This window comes from Bacillus rossius, chromosome 1 (assembly GCF_032445375.1).
Source record: "Bacillus rossius redtenbacheri isolate Brsri chromosome 1, Brsri_v3, whole genome shotgun sequence".
In the NCBI taxonomy this organism is placed as follows: domain Eukaryota; kingdom Metazoa; phylum Arthropoda; class Insecta; order Phasmatodea; family Bacillidae; genus Bacillus; species Bacillus rossius.
Genome location: NC_086330.1, coordinates 251,540,218 through 251,556,909, shown reverse-complemented (window position 1 = coordinate 251,556,909; position 16,692 = coordinate 251,540,218). Strand labels below are relative to the sequence as shown.

General features: G+C 35.2%; 1 protein-coding gene across 4 annotated transcripts in view; it reads left to right on the top strand.

Moving 5' to 3' along the window:
* Positions 1-16,692, top strand: part of LOC134527475 (recQ-like DNA helicase Blm) — a 241,667-nt gene that overhangs the window by 30,752 nt on the left and 194,223 nt on the right. For 3 of the 4 annotated variants that reach the window (XM_063360175.1, XM_063360176.1, XM_063360177.1), the window contains exon 7: positions 7,694-8,594. In XM_063360175.1, the coding sequence (XP_063216245.1) occupies positions 7,694-8,594 (901 nt within the window). Of the gene's footprint in view, positions 1-7,664; positions 8,595-16,692 lie in introns of all 4 variants that reach the window. The other variant, XM_063360178.1, reaches the window with a different exon arrangement.

Sequence of the window (16,692 nt, the reverse complement as noted above, 5' to 3'; positions counted from 1 at the left end):
AGATCTCATTTACTGTAAAAAAAATTATTTTATTAATTGAAACACTAAATTTCCAGAATCAAGTACAAACATTACTTGCATTTAACGAAAAAATATAATTTTTATGACTTGTAAAGTTTATTTAATGTTACAAATAGTTTGTCTAAAATTTGTTGATTTTTCTCTACATGGGTTCACATGCTAAGTTATGAAAGTAATTAATTTTCCTTCTCTATTTATTTGCCCATGGGTTTTTGACTTGGAGAAAGATAAGCCATATTACTTCAGTTTTTTAATTTACTTTTGATAAAATACATTCTTACTTTGATTTTAGAGGCAATTATTTAAGTTTTTCATAGTAGAGTTTGTTCAGTTGCTTTTTTTTTACAGTGTGATACCCTTGTACATAAATTTCATGATATATATAATTATGTCAGATTCCAGCAGCACATTTTGTTGATTAAACAAAAGCTGCGAAGTAACCATTATGGCCTGATGTTCACAGGTGTTTAGTGTTTAAAGTGGACACCATGTGTGCACAGGAATAGGAGTCTATAGTTCAGTGCTTGATAGATAATCCAATAACAAAAACATTATAGCTTCTTGTGGGGTGAGGTGTTACTATAATCATTAAGCGTTATGTCTGTAAAAGCAAAAATGAATTTTTGAATTTTTAAATTAGATACCTATAAGTGCTTTTAGTTTTCTATAACCAAAAGAATAAAGTAATTGAAAGCACAAATGATAAAAAAAATTTTTGCATGTAAACAATGTTAATGATTTTAAGAAAAATTAATTTAATAGTCTCTCTGAATTCTACTTTGTTTTATGTTTTCCCTGCAAAAGCAAAGCTGAATTTAAAAACTCACTAGACATAGTAACATAAATTAAAATAACTATAATAGTGGTCAAGTTTTATAATAATAGTGGTCACACATAAAAGTACGAACCACGTTTGATGGCACTTAACTTTGATAATAGTCCAAACTAAAGTGTGCACCTTTACCCACTCAGCCACCATGACATCATGAAATACATAGTCTTATAAAGGTATATAAAGTAAGAATATCTCAGAAAAAAATTAAATTCTTAAGAGACCGTTAATAAAAAGTAGGTTTGGATAAAAATTATTATATAACCTTAAAGCATAGTTATGTTAGTCAACTTAAGACCTAATAAAAGATTATTATGTATCATAACTAATTTTATTAAAATATGGTTTTAATCAAATGTTAATATAACTAATATTTTATGACATATGTATTTATCGATAATGTATATGATAACATATGCTATTAAAATAGTTTTAAAATGTTTTAAAATAAAACTATATTATCTAATGTAATGACACAGGTGTGTATTTATACTATGCCCCTCATGTTATTGTGTGTGTGTGTGTATATATATGCACACACACACACACACATATAACTGCTTTTAAAACCGTTTTAAAACATTTTTTTAATTTTTTTTAATAAAATGTTAATATAACTCTAATCTATGTCATTGATATGTTTTCAACAAAAGCCCTTTCTTCATTCATCTCAAATATAATCAAATTTGGTATGAATACATTTTAAAAGTATTTAATATAAATATATATTTATAGTACATGTAGGTAAGTCCTGTACCCTACGTCCTTTAATTTGTACCATTTATAACAACATTTCCTATTGTGGCCAACTCCCCTTATACCGGGGTAGCTGCACACGCCCGCACTCGCTACGCCAGTCCAGTGTACGCGTCACCACTGACATACTGATACTGAGAGTGTAAAGAAATTAAGTTTAACAGACGCGCATCGACTGGTCTAACATTTGGCAAGTGCGCAAAAAAAAATATTAGCATACTATATTTACCCACAGTCCTGGAAACTCTATCGTGATAGGTATAATAATGAATTACGAAATCTAAGATGCTCAAACTTAAATACTGTAAAAAGGCAAAGGGACTTAAAAGGTAAATTCTAGGTATCATTTAAATAGGTATAATTACATTCATGACATGTTGGTTTACAGACACTCTTGCACTATAATTAATTCTAATCCAAAGTCCCCAAAAAAGTCTATTACGGAGGAGGGGGGGGGGGGGGGGGGGGGACCGAAATTATGACGTTCTTCAGCCTAGATAATCCAACCACTAAATCCCGTCGCTGCACTCTGTTTTTAATACACATCTTCTGTAAATCGTAACAGCCGGGGAAAAAAGTACAAAAATCCAGTTCTCACACTTTATTGTTACTGAAGCATACCTCTGAAGCCGGTGACTGCCGGGGTCGGGTGTAAACCCCACTCACTTTTTGCGCCTCTTGCATCGCAAAGCTTCTGTGGCCCGTGCACTAGGCCCACACTATCGCGCGCTCATGTACCAGCACTTATTTCGCTTCGCCAAAGTGTCATGGCATTACCGTCATATTGCAGTTAATTCTTGTTCACATAACGTAACACAACTTGCCCATTACTGGGAAGCAATTTCTACTCAGCACGAGCAGTTCCGTGGCCAGCGGTCTCAAACACACTCCCCTCGCAAACAGCTGGCAGCCGCCTCCCCTTGTCACGTCAGCTGACGTCACCCCCCTCCTCTACTACCACCCCTCACTCCGCTAGATCGTTCTGGTTACTTCTTGTAGGTCGCACTACAGAGTAAGAGTACTTAACGTAAAATAAACCAAGTAAGTATACTATTAAAAAGTTATAATAAATAAATATTAAAGTACACCATTAAATAATATAAGGACATAAATAGTGTTATAAAAAATTAAATCATCTAAGAATAAACTTTACGCAAAATAAAAATAATAATAATATCCAAGACTGAGGCCGCCACAAGTGGCCTCACTATAAAAATATTAAATGTTTTTTTTTTTGTAAATAAAACTTAAGTAAATTTATGTTTATTTGGTGTAGGTATGCCTTTAACATATGCACCTTACTTAACCATATGTCATAATTTATGCAAAAAAAAATACATAAAATTTTTGAAATAAATTTAATATGTAGATATAATTAAATTAAATATGTATGTTATTGAACTAATGAATGGACTGCAACAAGTGCACAAACTTTAACTTTTGTTTTTTAAGTCACCCTGCCTATACCATTTAACTAAATGCATCATAATTGTTCCGAAACTACTCAAAGTGCGTCATAACTGTTCTGAAACTACTCAAATTGCATCATAACTGTTCCAAATCTACTTGAAGTTCATCAAATGCACCGACTTTGAGAAAAATTGTTGGAAATGAATATAAATTAGCCCAACCTAACCGGGAAGAGGTTGGGTTCAGTTAGGTTATTACCGTCTTGTTAAACAGAATTATAGTTAGGTTTTAAAAAGAAGAAAAATATTTTACCTTTTTTCCTTAAAATAAATACTCTTTGTATATTTATCAACACACTGCATTATTTTAAAGAATTATTCGTTAAATTTGGGTCCGAGTTTTGTATTATAAATTTTTTTTTATCATGAGAACACGTACGAATATGCTCGTTACCATGTTTAGATTTTTACACATCACTGGAAAATACTGAAAGACTCACTTTTTTTTTTTTAATTAGAGGAGAGGGTAAAGAAGAACATGAATATGTGAGGTACTAATGTTACGGCTTGGTGAGGGCAAAGGAGATGACCCCTGCTAGGTAGCATGTAGTGGGTTGGCAGTTTTGACTTTCTACGCTCCTTGAGGTGTGGTATTGTGTGCTTTTTTTATTTTCTTATTACTATTAATTAAGGGCTATTTCTTATTTCTGTAAATGTAACACTTTATCTCTCTTTATTTCTTTTTTTTTTTCACAAATATTCTAAGTGTATAACGTAGGGTGTAAAAAGTTGCACAAATTGTTATAATTGTTACCACTTTTTCAACTTTTTACAGCAATTGTATCACACTCAGAGTTAATATATATTGAAAATATTTGTGACCGAACAAACACAAGAGATACATAGTGTTACATTTACAGAAATAGCATTTAACTATTGAAATGACAAGAAAATTAAAAAAATTAACATGACGTGTGAGACCGCATGTCAAGTGTGCCGCCTGGCCAAGCACACAAGATTTAAAAGCGCAGAAGCAATAAGGGTGACCCAGGCTCGTGCTTTATACACCTCTTGGCCCTGTGTGTCAGGCACCAACCTGGCATGCAGTCTTCTCGTCTGTAACGCAACTCTATGGCACTTTTAAGCGGGAATATTTAAGATAAAGAGTTCCTGTACTTCACTAGACCACTTGCAGTACTAGGATTAGAATTTTTCATACCTAAACACTGTCCGTAAAATCACCAATTTTAGTCTTTCTTACTGTCAATAAAAATACATATTAAAGACAAACCCGTGAAACAAATTTTGTATAGACATTTGCAATGCCTCTTAAATGCTATTTGTAACTACACACTTTCAAGAAATCCTGCATGCATTCAAAACCCTTTCTGTGATCTTGATTTTTTTTTTTTTACAATCATGTGTTTTATGTATATTTTAAAGAATACTTGTGAAAATTAATTATGTATGCAGTCGCACTGGAATGGTAGATCATGAAAATTTTTTAGTGAAATGGAAAATAATCAATACATATTTTGCATATAATATTTGGGATATATTTTGAAAAGTAGATACTATTGATTTTTAAATGGGATTCTCTATGAATTCTATTGCCAGTGTGTATCCTGTCTACCAGTTATGAAACCCGCCTTCCGATCAAATAGGAAGGGGGGTCCCGTCTCCGACTCACCCTGGGTAGCTATCAAAACTAAAAAAAGGAAAAGCTGAAATATTTATTAAAGTCTAGAAAATCTACCCAAGTGGTCGAGCAATCAAAAGGATTTTATTCACAAACATACACTGCAAGGCTTTGGCTAATTAAAATGAAAAAGCAGAGTAATACTAAGCAAACTTTTAATACCGGCAAAATCATTTGCAGGCCTCATAAAAAATTTGAAGATTCATACATGGCATTTACCTACTTCTACATTAACATTAGTATAGTGAAAATATAACGCTAATAAATAATCAGAGGTTTAAACAAATTCAGAAACTACTGATACCATAGGAATAAATGTGACAAAATGCAATATAAATAACTGTATTATTACGAAAGTTCAAATGTCCTACTGGGAGCCGGATTTATATTTGCGCACGCCGATAAAAATTTTCACGTCTTCCTGCTTAAACATAATCAGCTGTTAGCCTTGACCTTCACAAAATATAGACAGTTCAGTCAAAGGCGCCGTGTATTGTCATTCCTTACGCCGGGGTTGGGGGGCCTCACTAAAAATGTTTAGTTCCGTGAGCAAAAAGGGAATCCAAATTGAAAGTTTAAATTACAAATATCTTGACGTATGACGTAAATTCATACAAATTAGTGCCGCACTAAAAATTACTCAAAGTCATACTAAGTAGCATACACTCGTTATATTTTCAGCATATCTAATGGGTAAGTCTAATCAGCAACAGCCCACTGTAAAACGTGCTTCATAGATGCTACTATGCAACTATGCTTCTTACGGGTATTCTTTTCTTGTTCCACAACCGCTAAATCAAATACTACGTGTCGCCTCTTTACCTTAGCGTCATTCTTGATGGTATGGCAGCTCAATATGCCTCCGGGCAAGGCAAGGCCCCATGACTGCTGATCCCGGCATGGGCTGGTCGGTGCAGAGTCGAAGCGGTTACGCTTGTCTCGCGGCGTGGTCCCTCCACACGTCCAGTCGCGGCGACTCCCAGTCCAACAATCCCGTGGCCCCACAGTTCACACCGCCACGGCCGGCACTCAGGCGCTGATGACGTCATCCGCGAAGCGAAGTACCGCTCCCAGTAGCCGGCCATAGAAACACAATTGATATATTGAATAATTACAAAACTAGAACAAAACCAAACAAAGAATAACCAATAAAAGAAATAATCACAATAATTAAATAATTAAAAAAAAATACAGCAACTGAGTTTTACAAAATTAAAAGGGTACTTTAAAATGGAAATAAGTCTGTAAAATCAATAAAGACAAAAATATAAAAATAGTATAAATGTGGCCCGGGGACCACAGTTACATCAGCAAAATGTAAAATCTTGTTCCTTAAATATGTTACCACAGTCCATAACCTAAGAAAACCCATTGTTTTTACCAACAGATTAAATGAAAAAAAAAATTACACGAATCCAGCTTACTGCCAGAAACAGTTTGACCAAATTTAAAAAAAGGAATGGTTATTTGTGCACAGAGTTTATTCTTCAAGTGCACAAACTATAGCAAATTAAATTATATAATAAGAAACAGTATACAAAGCATTATTTGAAATAAATTTATTTTTGTTTAATAGCAGATGACCATTAATTGAGTATATTTCAAACTTATATGTTTTTCATTCATATATTTGGAAGCCACAAACATTTATGTACTGGCAAAATAATTGCAGGCCCTAGTTACCTCATAAAAAGATGCTGAATAAAGTGTAAATTTACTACTTATGAATGCTGTTAAATATAATGTGTATAGTAGATACTTAAAAAAAAGTCAACATTTGAAGCATCAGAAACTAAAAATATTTTTACTCGCTAATTCAGGTATATATTTTTAATTTGCAGAGTGAAACCATATAAATTTAAACTTTTCTCTATATTTGGCAGTTTCATTACATAAAAGATTTTTTTAAATACAGGCTGGCATAGCTGATACTTATGTCTGTGGGATCACTGGTGCAACAACCTTTTTGCACAGTATATATTGCTGTCAAATAGAAGTTGTAACAGACCAGTTTAAATTAAATAAGCACGATCATTTAAAGTTATAAGCTATTTTAAGTTTTGAAAAGTGTCTGTAAAGTGACTGTATACTGTGGTTATTTGAATTATGAATTCATTATAAACATATTAGATTTTGCTTCACAGTATTGCACTTGATCTCATGCTCTGTTTTGCTAGTAATATTCCTTAAGCTGTTGCATATGTACTGTCTGGTATGTCCGTGTTTGCATTAATTTTCTTACTCTTAAGATTTGTGAATTTACTTCTAGAATGCATTTATTTGCTGAAGCCTGCTGAGAAACTTCAACAACACCTAAAAACTTAAAAAGCTGCTGCTAGAGCAGTCTTAACTTAGCAGCTTGTATGTTGATCATAGGATAGCCTTAAGTCAAGCATGTTAAGGGCCCGTCTGCCTACATATGACGCGTAGAGCTTCAGGATAAACAACACAATTTCAAAACTGCTCAAGATACCCGAGTGGGGTCTGTTTACGAAAAGCATTTAAGAATTCGCTGAGGCTGGAAAGTACTTCTGAGTTCGGGAGTAGAGTTAAAATGTCTAAAAGGCATGTTTTCAGAGAAATTTTTAGGCTTAAGACAACCAGTACATTTTCTTGAAAACACTTACGGGACTTGTATTACAACTTTACGTTCATTTCTATACCTTATAATGTTATGGTCACCGCTCAAATTTCACAGTTGTCCTATGGACGACAAGAAGACTGCGTGCCTGTTCACAGCCTTGCGCTTAGAGGTTACACTGCACTAGAAGCACCAACGAGCATTATGCTTACCATCCCGCCTCACTAACACACACGCTCCCCTGATTAGCCCCCCCCCCCCCCCCCCAAGCTTTTCTTTAATTTTATGTGTGTGTGTATGAGGTATATTTACAGTTTTTGTGAGGTAATGTAATCCACACTTATGTTAAAATATTGGTGATTGCAGTGTTTCACTCTGAGCCCACTGGTTCGCAGACTCCGGAAGAAGTGTTGCGAGAGCAGATCAGCTTCATGAAGGAGGTGAACGTGCAGATCCTGGAGAGAGCGTGCACAGCGCTGGAAGCAATCCCTGTGGAGCTGCTGCAGCTGCTGCCGGGGTTCAGCACGACCGTGTTTGCGAAGCTGAGGTCCGCCCGCCGGAGGGCTGCAGCCAAGCTTCGGCTCGCGGAGGCCGTGCTGCGGAGGAAGTCCGTAGCTGCACCGCTCAAGCCCCCAGCTCGCCCGGACCATGCCCACTCATCTTCAAAACAATCTTGTGTGAAACCAAACAAATTAAAAATAAACTTGGATGACAAGGATGAAGCGCTTGCGAAGTTGTATGGCGGTGACGATAATAGCAACTTGAGTGAGGAAAGTATTAATGATAATTATTGTTTTTCATCTGATAGAGTGGCTACTAATTTTGGGACACCAAACAGTAAATTTTGGGCAAAGTCACCAAATCGTATGGATATAAGTAGAGATGATGCCTCTGAGGGATCTGATAGTGATTCTAACCATTTTAATAGTAACTGCAGTTTTAGTGGTGTGTCTAACATTACAGGAAGAGGTTTTATGGCTGAAGCAATGGATATTTCAGTTATCAGTAACCAAACAGTGGAACGTAGTGCTGAGAAAGTTGATAAAAGTTCAAAGTTTATTTTCAAGAAGCCTTCGGTTGTGGGAGGGAATGCGCTCTCAGTGACTATGGAGCCTGTTAGAAGATCACCCTCCCTCTCCACAATCGCGCAATCAGAGACTCCCAGGAACCTACTGTCGTCACCTCGAGGAGGAGAGAGTTTCCAGGCGTCTCCTGGCACTCTCTGTGGTGCTAGCTCGTCCTTGAAGCAAGCTACCACGAGTTTTCGATACCAGCCATCCTCCCCATTGCGGCAAGGTGAGTCGCTAGACTGCGTTGTCATCACGTAGCGCACTGCCTTATTTTCACATACAATCATTATGACAAAAAATGTCCAAAAAAATTTGGGTGTATAGAAAATTTTTCTAAATTACTTGATACTACTTCATTAATGTATTTTTATCCTACTTATACTTATCTTGAAAACATTCCTGCATTTATAAGTACTGTTAATTTCTGTAATAACAGGTTAATCAAGTTAGGCAACTCTGACTTACAAATCTTATGAATTAAGCGTAAACAAGGAGATGCATTAAAAATTTTTTTTGTCTAAATATTTCATGAAACACAGTTAACGTCTATTAATTACAAATATGCAGATGATGAGTTTCTCTGATAGTTAAAAATCACGGTTACTAACCATTTTTTAAAATTATTCTATCAAGTTTAAGTAAATATCATTTTATCCTACCTGTAAGTCCTACATGGACTCACTGAATTTGATTGTTGAGCTTTTGAAATTGAGTAATGTACCATCATAGTATAGAAATTAATTTGAAATGAGGTAAATTTGCAAAGAAAAGTAAACAATTTTTTTTTTAAATAAGTTGTCAATGTTGTACAATTTTTAAATCTTGTTTAAATGAGGCATATTTGAAAATATTATGCCAAATTAGCATAGTACATGTTTTTAAAGTATGAATATTCAAACTTAGCAGAGCTGCGGACAGGGCGTGCACTGCAGTGTTGCCAGATCAGTAGCACTGCGTAGTTGCCAGATGTGTCTCCGGCTATTCATCCATCTGATGCTGTTTAATGCAAAGCAGGTGGTTCAATGCTTTGGTTTGGGCCTGATGCGATAAAATCACAACATTCATTGACTCACTCTCGGACCTTTCCATTTGAAACCATTGAAACAGACATGTGTCCCGGCTGCTGAAGCAGAATGATCTCATGGTCTTCTGTTTTGAAAGTCTATATATACTGCAGGTGTGTGCAAAGGCCATTTTATCAATGTGAATCAAAGTCGGAGACAAGGTCAAAGTCAAAGATCACTCAAATATTTTGCTTCATAAAGGAAATTCCATTGATACATTTTTAGGTGCTTGAGTGAGGTGTTTAATCAGCAGATCATGTATGCCACACACTGAATAAGAACAATTAGGAAATATTTAGCAAGTTAACCAACTGCCACTTAATATTAGCAAGATTAACTTTTGAAGTACATTTAAAATGTAAACACATTACGATTACGTGTTGCACGTAACTATGAATGTTTCCAAATAACTTTTAAACAAGCTGTTGTGCAAATTTTGTAACACTGAGTTTTACAGTTTTGCTTTTTTTTTTTTCTCCTGTAAAATGTATAAGTATGCAACCCCCAATAAACATTTAAAAACTTAAAATTTGATATGATGAATTTTGCTGTTTTTGTTCACGCTTAATGAATATACAGCTCAAAAGAATCAAACAATTTAATATTTATGTGCACTTAGTATGAGTCGTATTCTTGTATACATACATTGTATATCGTGCAACTGCAGCTTAATTTTAAGAAACCCTTAGTAACATGACCAAAATGGTTATAATGCAAGAATTTCCTTTATAATAGCACTCTTTCCCCCTGTGAAGAGGAATATGCCTGGAAGAAAGAGAAGGAAAAAATAGCAGTGATTCTGGTTGAAGGAACATTATCATCTCGTTGCATCGAAAAAACATACAAGTTTTTCTTTAGGTAGATAAATGAAAAAAAAAAATTTGAAATTAAATCATATGAATTTAACATGAAATGTATGCTATACTTTTGATTAAAGAAAATTTCTCTGTATGACCTATTCTGTAAAGATTTTTAATCGGTTAACTTTAACTATTCATAGTGTAAAAAAAATGTACTTTGTTTACTTGGCAGGTTCTTTTAAAAGTTTGCCCATCCATTAAATACAGTAATTACCCGCATATGGGTTGCATATTTTATGCCGATTTTTAGTGTAAAAAAATCTACTGCTATCATATGCGAATTTAGGGTTAGTAAAAATTATTTTATAAATGTGTGGTAGAATATGTGCGTAAATAACTAAACTATGTTGGTTTGTAATAAATATAATTCCACGAGTAAGTATAAATTGTTTAATTAAAATATCTCACCAGTCGCGTGAAGTTCCATGAACAGCGGAGTTATTGTACTTGTGCTATGTTTGCCGCTCTACCTGTCGTGACGCCGGCAAGTGACTCGTCTGCTGCACTGTGGGGGTTAGAAGACGAGATGAAAATCTTAAAATAAAACTGCCAAAGGGAGAGAGCTAGAGAGTGTGTGTGTGCATGAAGCCATATGGTAGTATTGGCAGTTTTCCCGCCCTCTCTTAAATGTTCTGTGACCTGGCATCCACACAATTATCGTGTCTATTGTGGCAGGAGTTCATGACACAACTATGCCCAATCATTATTGTTTTTTGAATGAGATTTCCCACGCTTTCAACTGAACATACTGTGACAAAACTGTAGTCATCGCTGGTGTTTGTAAGATCACATTTTATATTCCTCCAGCATGATGGTAAACTGTGTGCTAGTTTCTATAGATGGAACTGACAAACAGTGGCTTGCGACGGTCAATGTCAGTGTCGTATTTCTTATCCGCCAATAAGCTAAGAACAGGAACACTTCACTTGAATCCACGGAACTCTAGTGAAGACAGATAGATATATGGTCCTGCAATCCATATGTAGAGGCCACCCTTATGGAGAAAATGTTAGATTTGTTTGCCCAAAATTAAGGGTGCGGCCCATACGAAGGGGTGACCCTGCTACCGGTAAATACTGTATAAGAAACCTGATCACTACTTTAAAAAGTTTTACTTTTTTTAATTTCTGAATCTAAAATTAATTCAGTACTATATTAGATAAAACAATGCATACCATTCGAACTTGAATTAATTTAGTCTGTATGAGACAGTAAAATTTGAATTGAAACTAATTATTATTTATAGATATTATTTTATCAAATTAAAGTTATAACGGTTCGTTATATACAAAAAAAACAGATGTTCAACGCTGATTGTAATTTTGTTTTTATTTTTTCCAACAGAATGCCCCGACGAATCCAAACACTTCCAATGGTTCATTCACTCGTTTCATTCATACATCTGCCCGTCGAAAAACTGCTGGTAGCTCGCGCGAGGAAAATTAACGAAAAGTAATAGCGAAGATTAAGTCCTTCAGTAATGTTTTGCTGCAAATACATGAAGTCAGTGCGGCCTCAAACGTGGCCGCACCCAGCGAAACCGAATTTCGCCCCGAGGAGCCAAATGCCGACGAAGGTGGCCGCAATTTCTAATTATTGTCCGAAAGAAAATAAAACAAATTAGGTTGACTTAATATTCAGCCTGGCTCTGACCACCAACGTGAAATTATCCATTAGTAAATTACATTATAATTTAGCGAGAAGCCACCAAACGCGACCTACTTGTCCAGCGTTCGACAGACGACTGGTGAAATCCTGCCACGGTCTCCTCCACGCAGGGAGTAGACGTCACATGACCTCACCGACCAATCACACGCACTCTTCATTCACGCTTACAGATCTAAGCCAATCACAGAACAAGTTACAATACATGAAAAAACTTTGTACATACAGAACTCTGGGCTTCCCCTGATCTATCTCTTTTCAATTTCACATCGAAATCGGGGACTTCCATTCTCGTTCTCTCTCCCATACCATGAGAGAGCAGTTATCACTCAGTTCCCACGCAGTGGGGGAATTACCGTCTTTATCTCGGTTGGCGGGGAAGCACTGTTCCTTTCTCACTCACACTTACAGGCCTCTCATGCCTCTCTTTCTAACCATCACACCAGCCCAGACACAGTCCCGTGATCTATAATTATATTGCAATACGTTAATTAAAATTAAGAACAATAATCATAATATGAATTACTTTACAAAATTAAACTTATTGAGAAAAACCTGAATAAGTAGGCCTAAACAGGTAAAAATCTAGAACAGCGACTTCTTTGTGAATAATTACATAAAAAATAGTACTGATTGAAAATGTCTAATAAAGTACAAAATACCTTCTTAAAACACAAAGCAAGTGCAAACATCAACCCTAAAATACATGAAAACGGTAAAATATAATTAGAAAGATTTTTTAAGAAATATTTACATTCATGAAAATAGTTTAAAAGAAAAGTTATTTAATTAGGAGGGCAGGCTTCTGCAACATTACATTACCCCCCCCCTCCCCCCCCAACTTTTCAATTAAATTAACACTACATTTAATTGAAAAGTTACAAAAGTGAAAAACTAATCTGTACAAAATAAATACAAAAACATAATGTGAAATAAATGCTTCCAGTCGTTACTATCCTTTTTTATATAGAAATTACAAAATGTTGTTACTTAAAAACTGCAACAACCTCAATTCTTTGATTAAAAGCCAAAAATCGAAAACATATCTCTTATTACAAAGTGTCAACAACTCTTAATAAATGGTTATCTCCCTCTCATTAGCGCATAATACAAATAACTTTGAAACTGGTTTCTCTACAAGCTTCAAGCAGACACCCCCTGCTCAACAAAGAATCTTCAATAACAAAAAAAACTCTGAACAACTTACTTTTACAACTGTGGAAAACTAAACACCAGCTGCAATAAACTCCATAACTACCTCAACGACGACGAAAATCTTCAACTACAGGAATTACGTCTCCACGACCACCTCGACGACGATAAACACAAAAACTTCAACTTCTCAACGACGACGATGACAAATAACCTCAAAACAAATTATCTCCTTTAAAACCCATTAAAAATCGCTGTTACTCTGATTCTCTGCTGCTTCTGATAAACTCCTCAAATCTCATGGAACAACCACTTTAACCCACAAATCAACCAATATCTCCACTTTTCATATCTGCACTAACAAAAACTTGACAACACTATCGCTTCAAACTGTTGACACAAAATTTTCTTATATTCCATCCAAAAAAAACAACTTCTAAAATTTTAAGACTCTTCACAATATCACTATCATAACTTCAAACACTGGACAACACTTATTTCAAAATTAGAACTAAACTGCTCCACATTGATAACCCATGAATTATTCTGAACAGAAGCATCACTTCCTAAGACAGAGTAATTCACATAGTAAACTTTCCCCAACAACTACAACTCTAAAAAACATTAAATTAGTTATTTGAAACTTCAAAAACTTTTTTATAACACACTACCTTATCCCTCCTCATATTCATATTTTCTTATTAAAATGTTACCCCTCATAGCATTTATACCAAATACACACAAATTTAATTCTGTTATCAACACTGCATTTCCTTTTGACCTTATTTACTTACATTTCTTAGTATCATTAATCATAATATAAAAATTACACAAAAACATTAATATTATCACACACAAAAAATACACACAGTTCCTTTTCCTCCAACTTCTTTCTCAATCATTCCTAGCTCCTGAGCTAGCCGAAAGGTAAGGGGCGCTAAATTAGAACCCTTTTAGCTGCTAGTCAGCTCGGCTAACCTATTAATGAAATTAGAAACAAAAAATTATACAAAGCTATACACAGCACTTGTCATTACACAATAAACTTTAAGCTCTACATATTTTACTTAAATTTTCACAAAACAACAAGTTGACAATTCTATAGTCATGGCATGACAAATACTTCATTAAGATACAGACGTATGTTTCTATTCTTCATAAACAAATTACATGAACTAATGTCCTTCCTCAGGTTTCAAACCATATCTCCCCTTTCAGCAAGAACACATAAAATTAACCTTGATGAGGGGTGGTAGCGACCAAGGAGAAGGGACGCACCCTTGCAAAAAAACATCGGACTCCATGCCGGAAACATATTTAAAGTTAACCTCCTGGCCCCCCAGCTGCCTCAAAAACCACATTACACAAAAACAAAACATTTGCTACTTATTTAGGGCAATACAAAAAATTCACCTTAACTCTGGCCATCATGAACACACAACTGCTTCTGCAGCTTCAAAACTCGACGACTGTTATTCATTAACGTTTAGTATTACATTTCATACCTTTAATATAGGATGTTGTCACCCTGTCGTTCAATCCAAAACAAACATTTATCATCACAAATTTATATCATTTCTCCGAAAACACAACTCATAATAAATTTCAGTTAACCTCTTCCCATGACAGCATTAAACAAACAAACCAATACCTAAGTGCAATGCAATTCTCACAATGTAAAGCATTTCTTCACATAATATTTAGTGACTGTCTACTCAAAAAGAATTCATACTATTATTACTATTATTGTTTCAAAACAGAAAATATTCACATTAACATATTTATTTATCTTCCTTCTCTCTAAGAATCTGGTAAAAATTTGCTGTCATAAATCTTATTTGTGCATTTCTATATTATACTAAAACTATTCTTCAAAAAATACAAAAACTCTACACAAAGAAAACATTATTAAAAGGTACATAAGTCAAAGAATAACAAAAAAAAATGGCAAAAACTGCAAAAAATTTAAAAAACATCAAACACGACACAACTAGTTTTGACTCCACCCCTCCATCGAGGCAGTGGGCCAAACAAGTCTACACACACTGTTTCCAGAGGTTGCATTACCCCTGTACATTTACTACTCATTTCTTCTGTCTTTGCACATACCACAAAACTGCTTACTATTTTTGCTACAGTTCTATACACATGTTTCCACACAAAAATTCTCTGATCATGTTGCACAGTTTTTCTCACATGGATAAATGCGAAAATTTTAGTTTGTAACCTATTTGGCATACACAATCCACATCTTCGTACATTACTGCTTACATTTTGAAAAAATCTCCCTTTTATCATTTCTCCACAATCTGCGAAACTCAATTCACTGATTATCTCCTCAGAAAAATCATCTTTAAGTTTATCTGAAAACATTTTCATTTCAATTTCTACTTCTCTCATTTGTTTACACATAATCCTGATTCCATGTGTATTTCCCCTGGTTTTAGTAACCGTTTCAACCACATTGTCCAGATTTCCCTTGTTTACCCCATCTAGGAATTTTTCACATTTATTCCCCATGTTTACATGTTCATGTACCTCATACCCAATACATTCTACATTTTCTTTTGACAATATTATTTCGCTTTCACAAGTTTCTACATTAGTTTGTACCCTTTCCACTTGTGATTCACAGCTCTCAACCCTTTGTTTACCAGTGTGAATTTCCTCATCTACATCAGTTTGTACATAAAGTTTATCCTCTGTATTTCCTAACTCCTGTAGAATTTCATCCTTCATCTGTGAAATTTCTTGCCTTATTTCCTGCGTGTTTTGTGCTAGACCCTGTTCTAATTTTAGAGTAAGGTTTTGTTGTCCCTGTTCAATTTTATTAGCAAGATTCTGTTGTCCCAGTTCAATCTTCTGGTTCATTGACAACAGTAATTGCATAATTTGGTCTGACCCCCGCATAACCTCAACTGGGCTATTTATCGTCATAATGAAATATACAAATTACAAAAATTTTATCAGAAATCTTATTCAAATGCTCACAACAAAAGAAAAACAATGTAAACAATTAATTAAGTTCCATTTTCCGACTTGCTATTTTCGGCGATTAATCCCGCGATGTCCCGCGAAGTGACGATCTCGATGTCTGGCAATGAGGTCCTGAAGTCCCACGTTGAGACAGGCCTGAAGTTCCATGGTGCCTTGGGTCGCTCTGTCCCTCGATGTACCGCTTTTCGCCGTCTCTGGAACTCTTCACTCGCTGCAGCAGCCAAACACTCTCGCCGCATTCGTCGCTCAGCTGCGCCGACAGTTCCGGATACACTTCGCCGTTTCTTCTAAACTGTTCAATATTAGTAGTAAATTTTCGTTATTTCAGGTTATCGTAGTCACGAACTATTTTAAGAATGTTTATATCTTCTCCTTCGCTGCCGAAGAGTCCGTCTTAATCTCAGGGTCGTGTCCAAATTCAAGCCGCGCGGCCGGGCGCCAAATATAACGGTTCGTTATATACAAAATAAACAGATGTTCAACGCTGATTGTAATTTTGTTTTTATTTTTTCCAACAGAATGCCCTGACGAATCCAAACACTTCCAATGGTTCATTCACTCGTTTCATTCATACATCTGCCCGTCG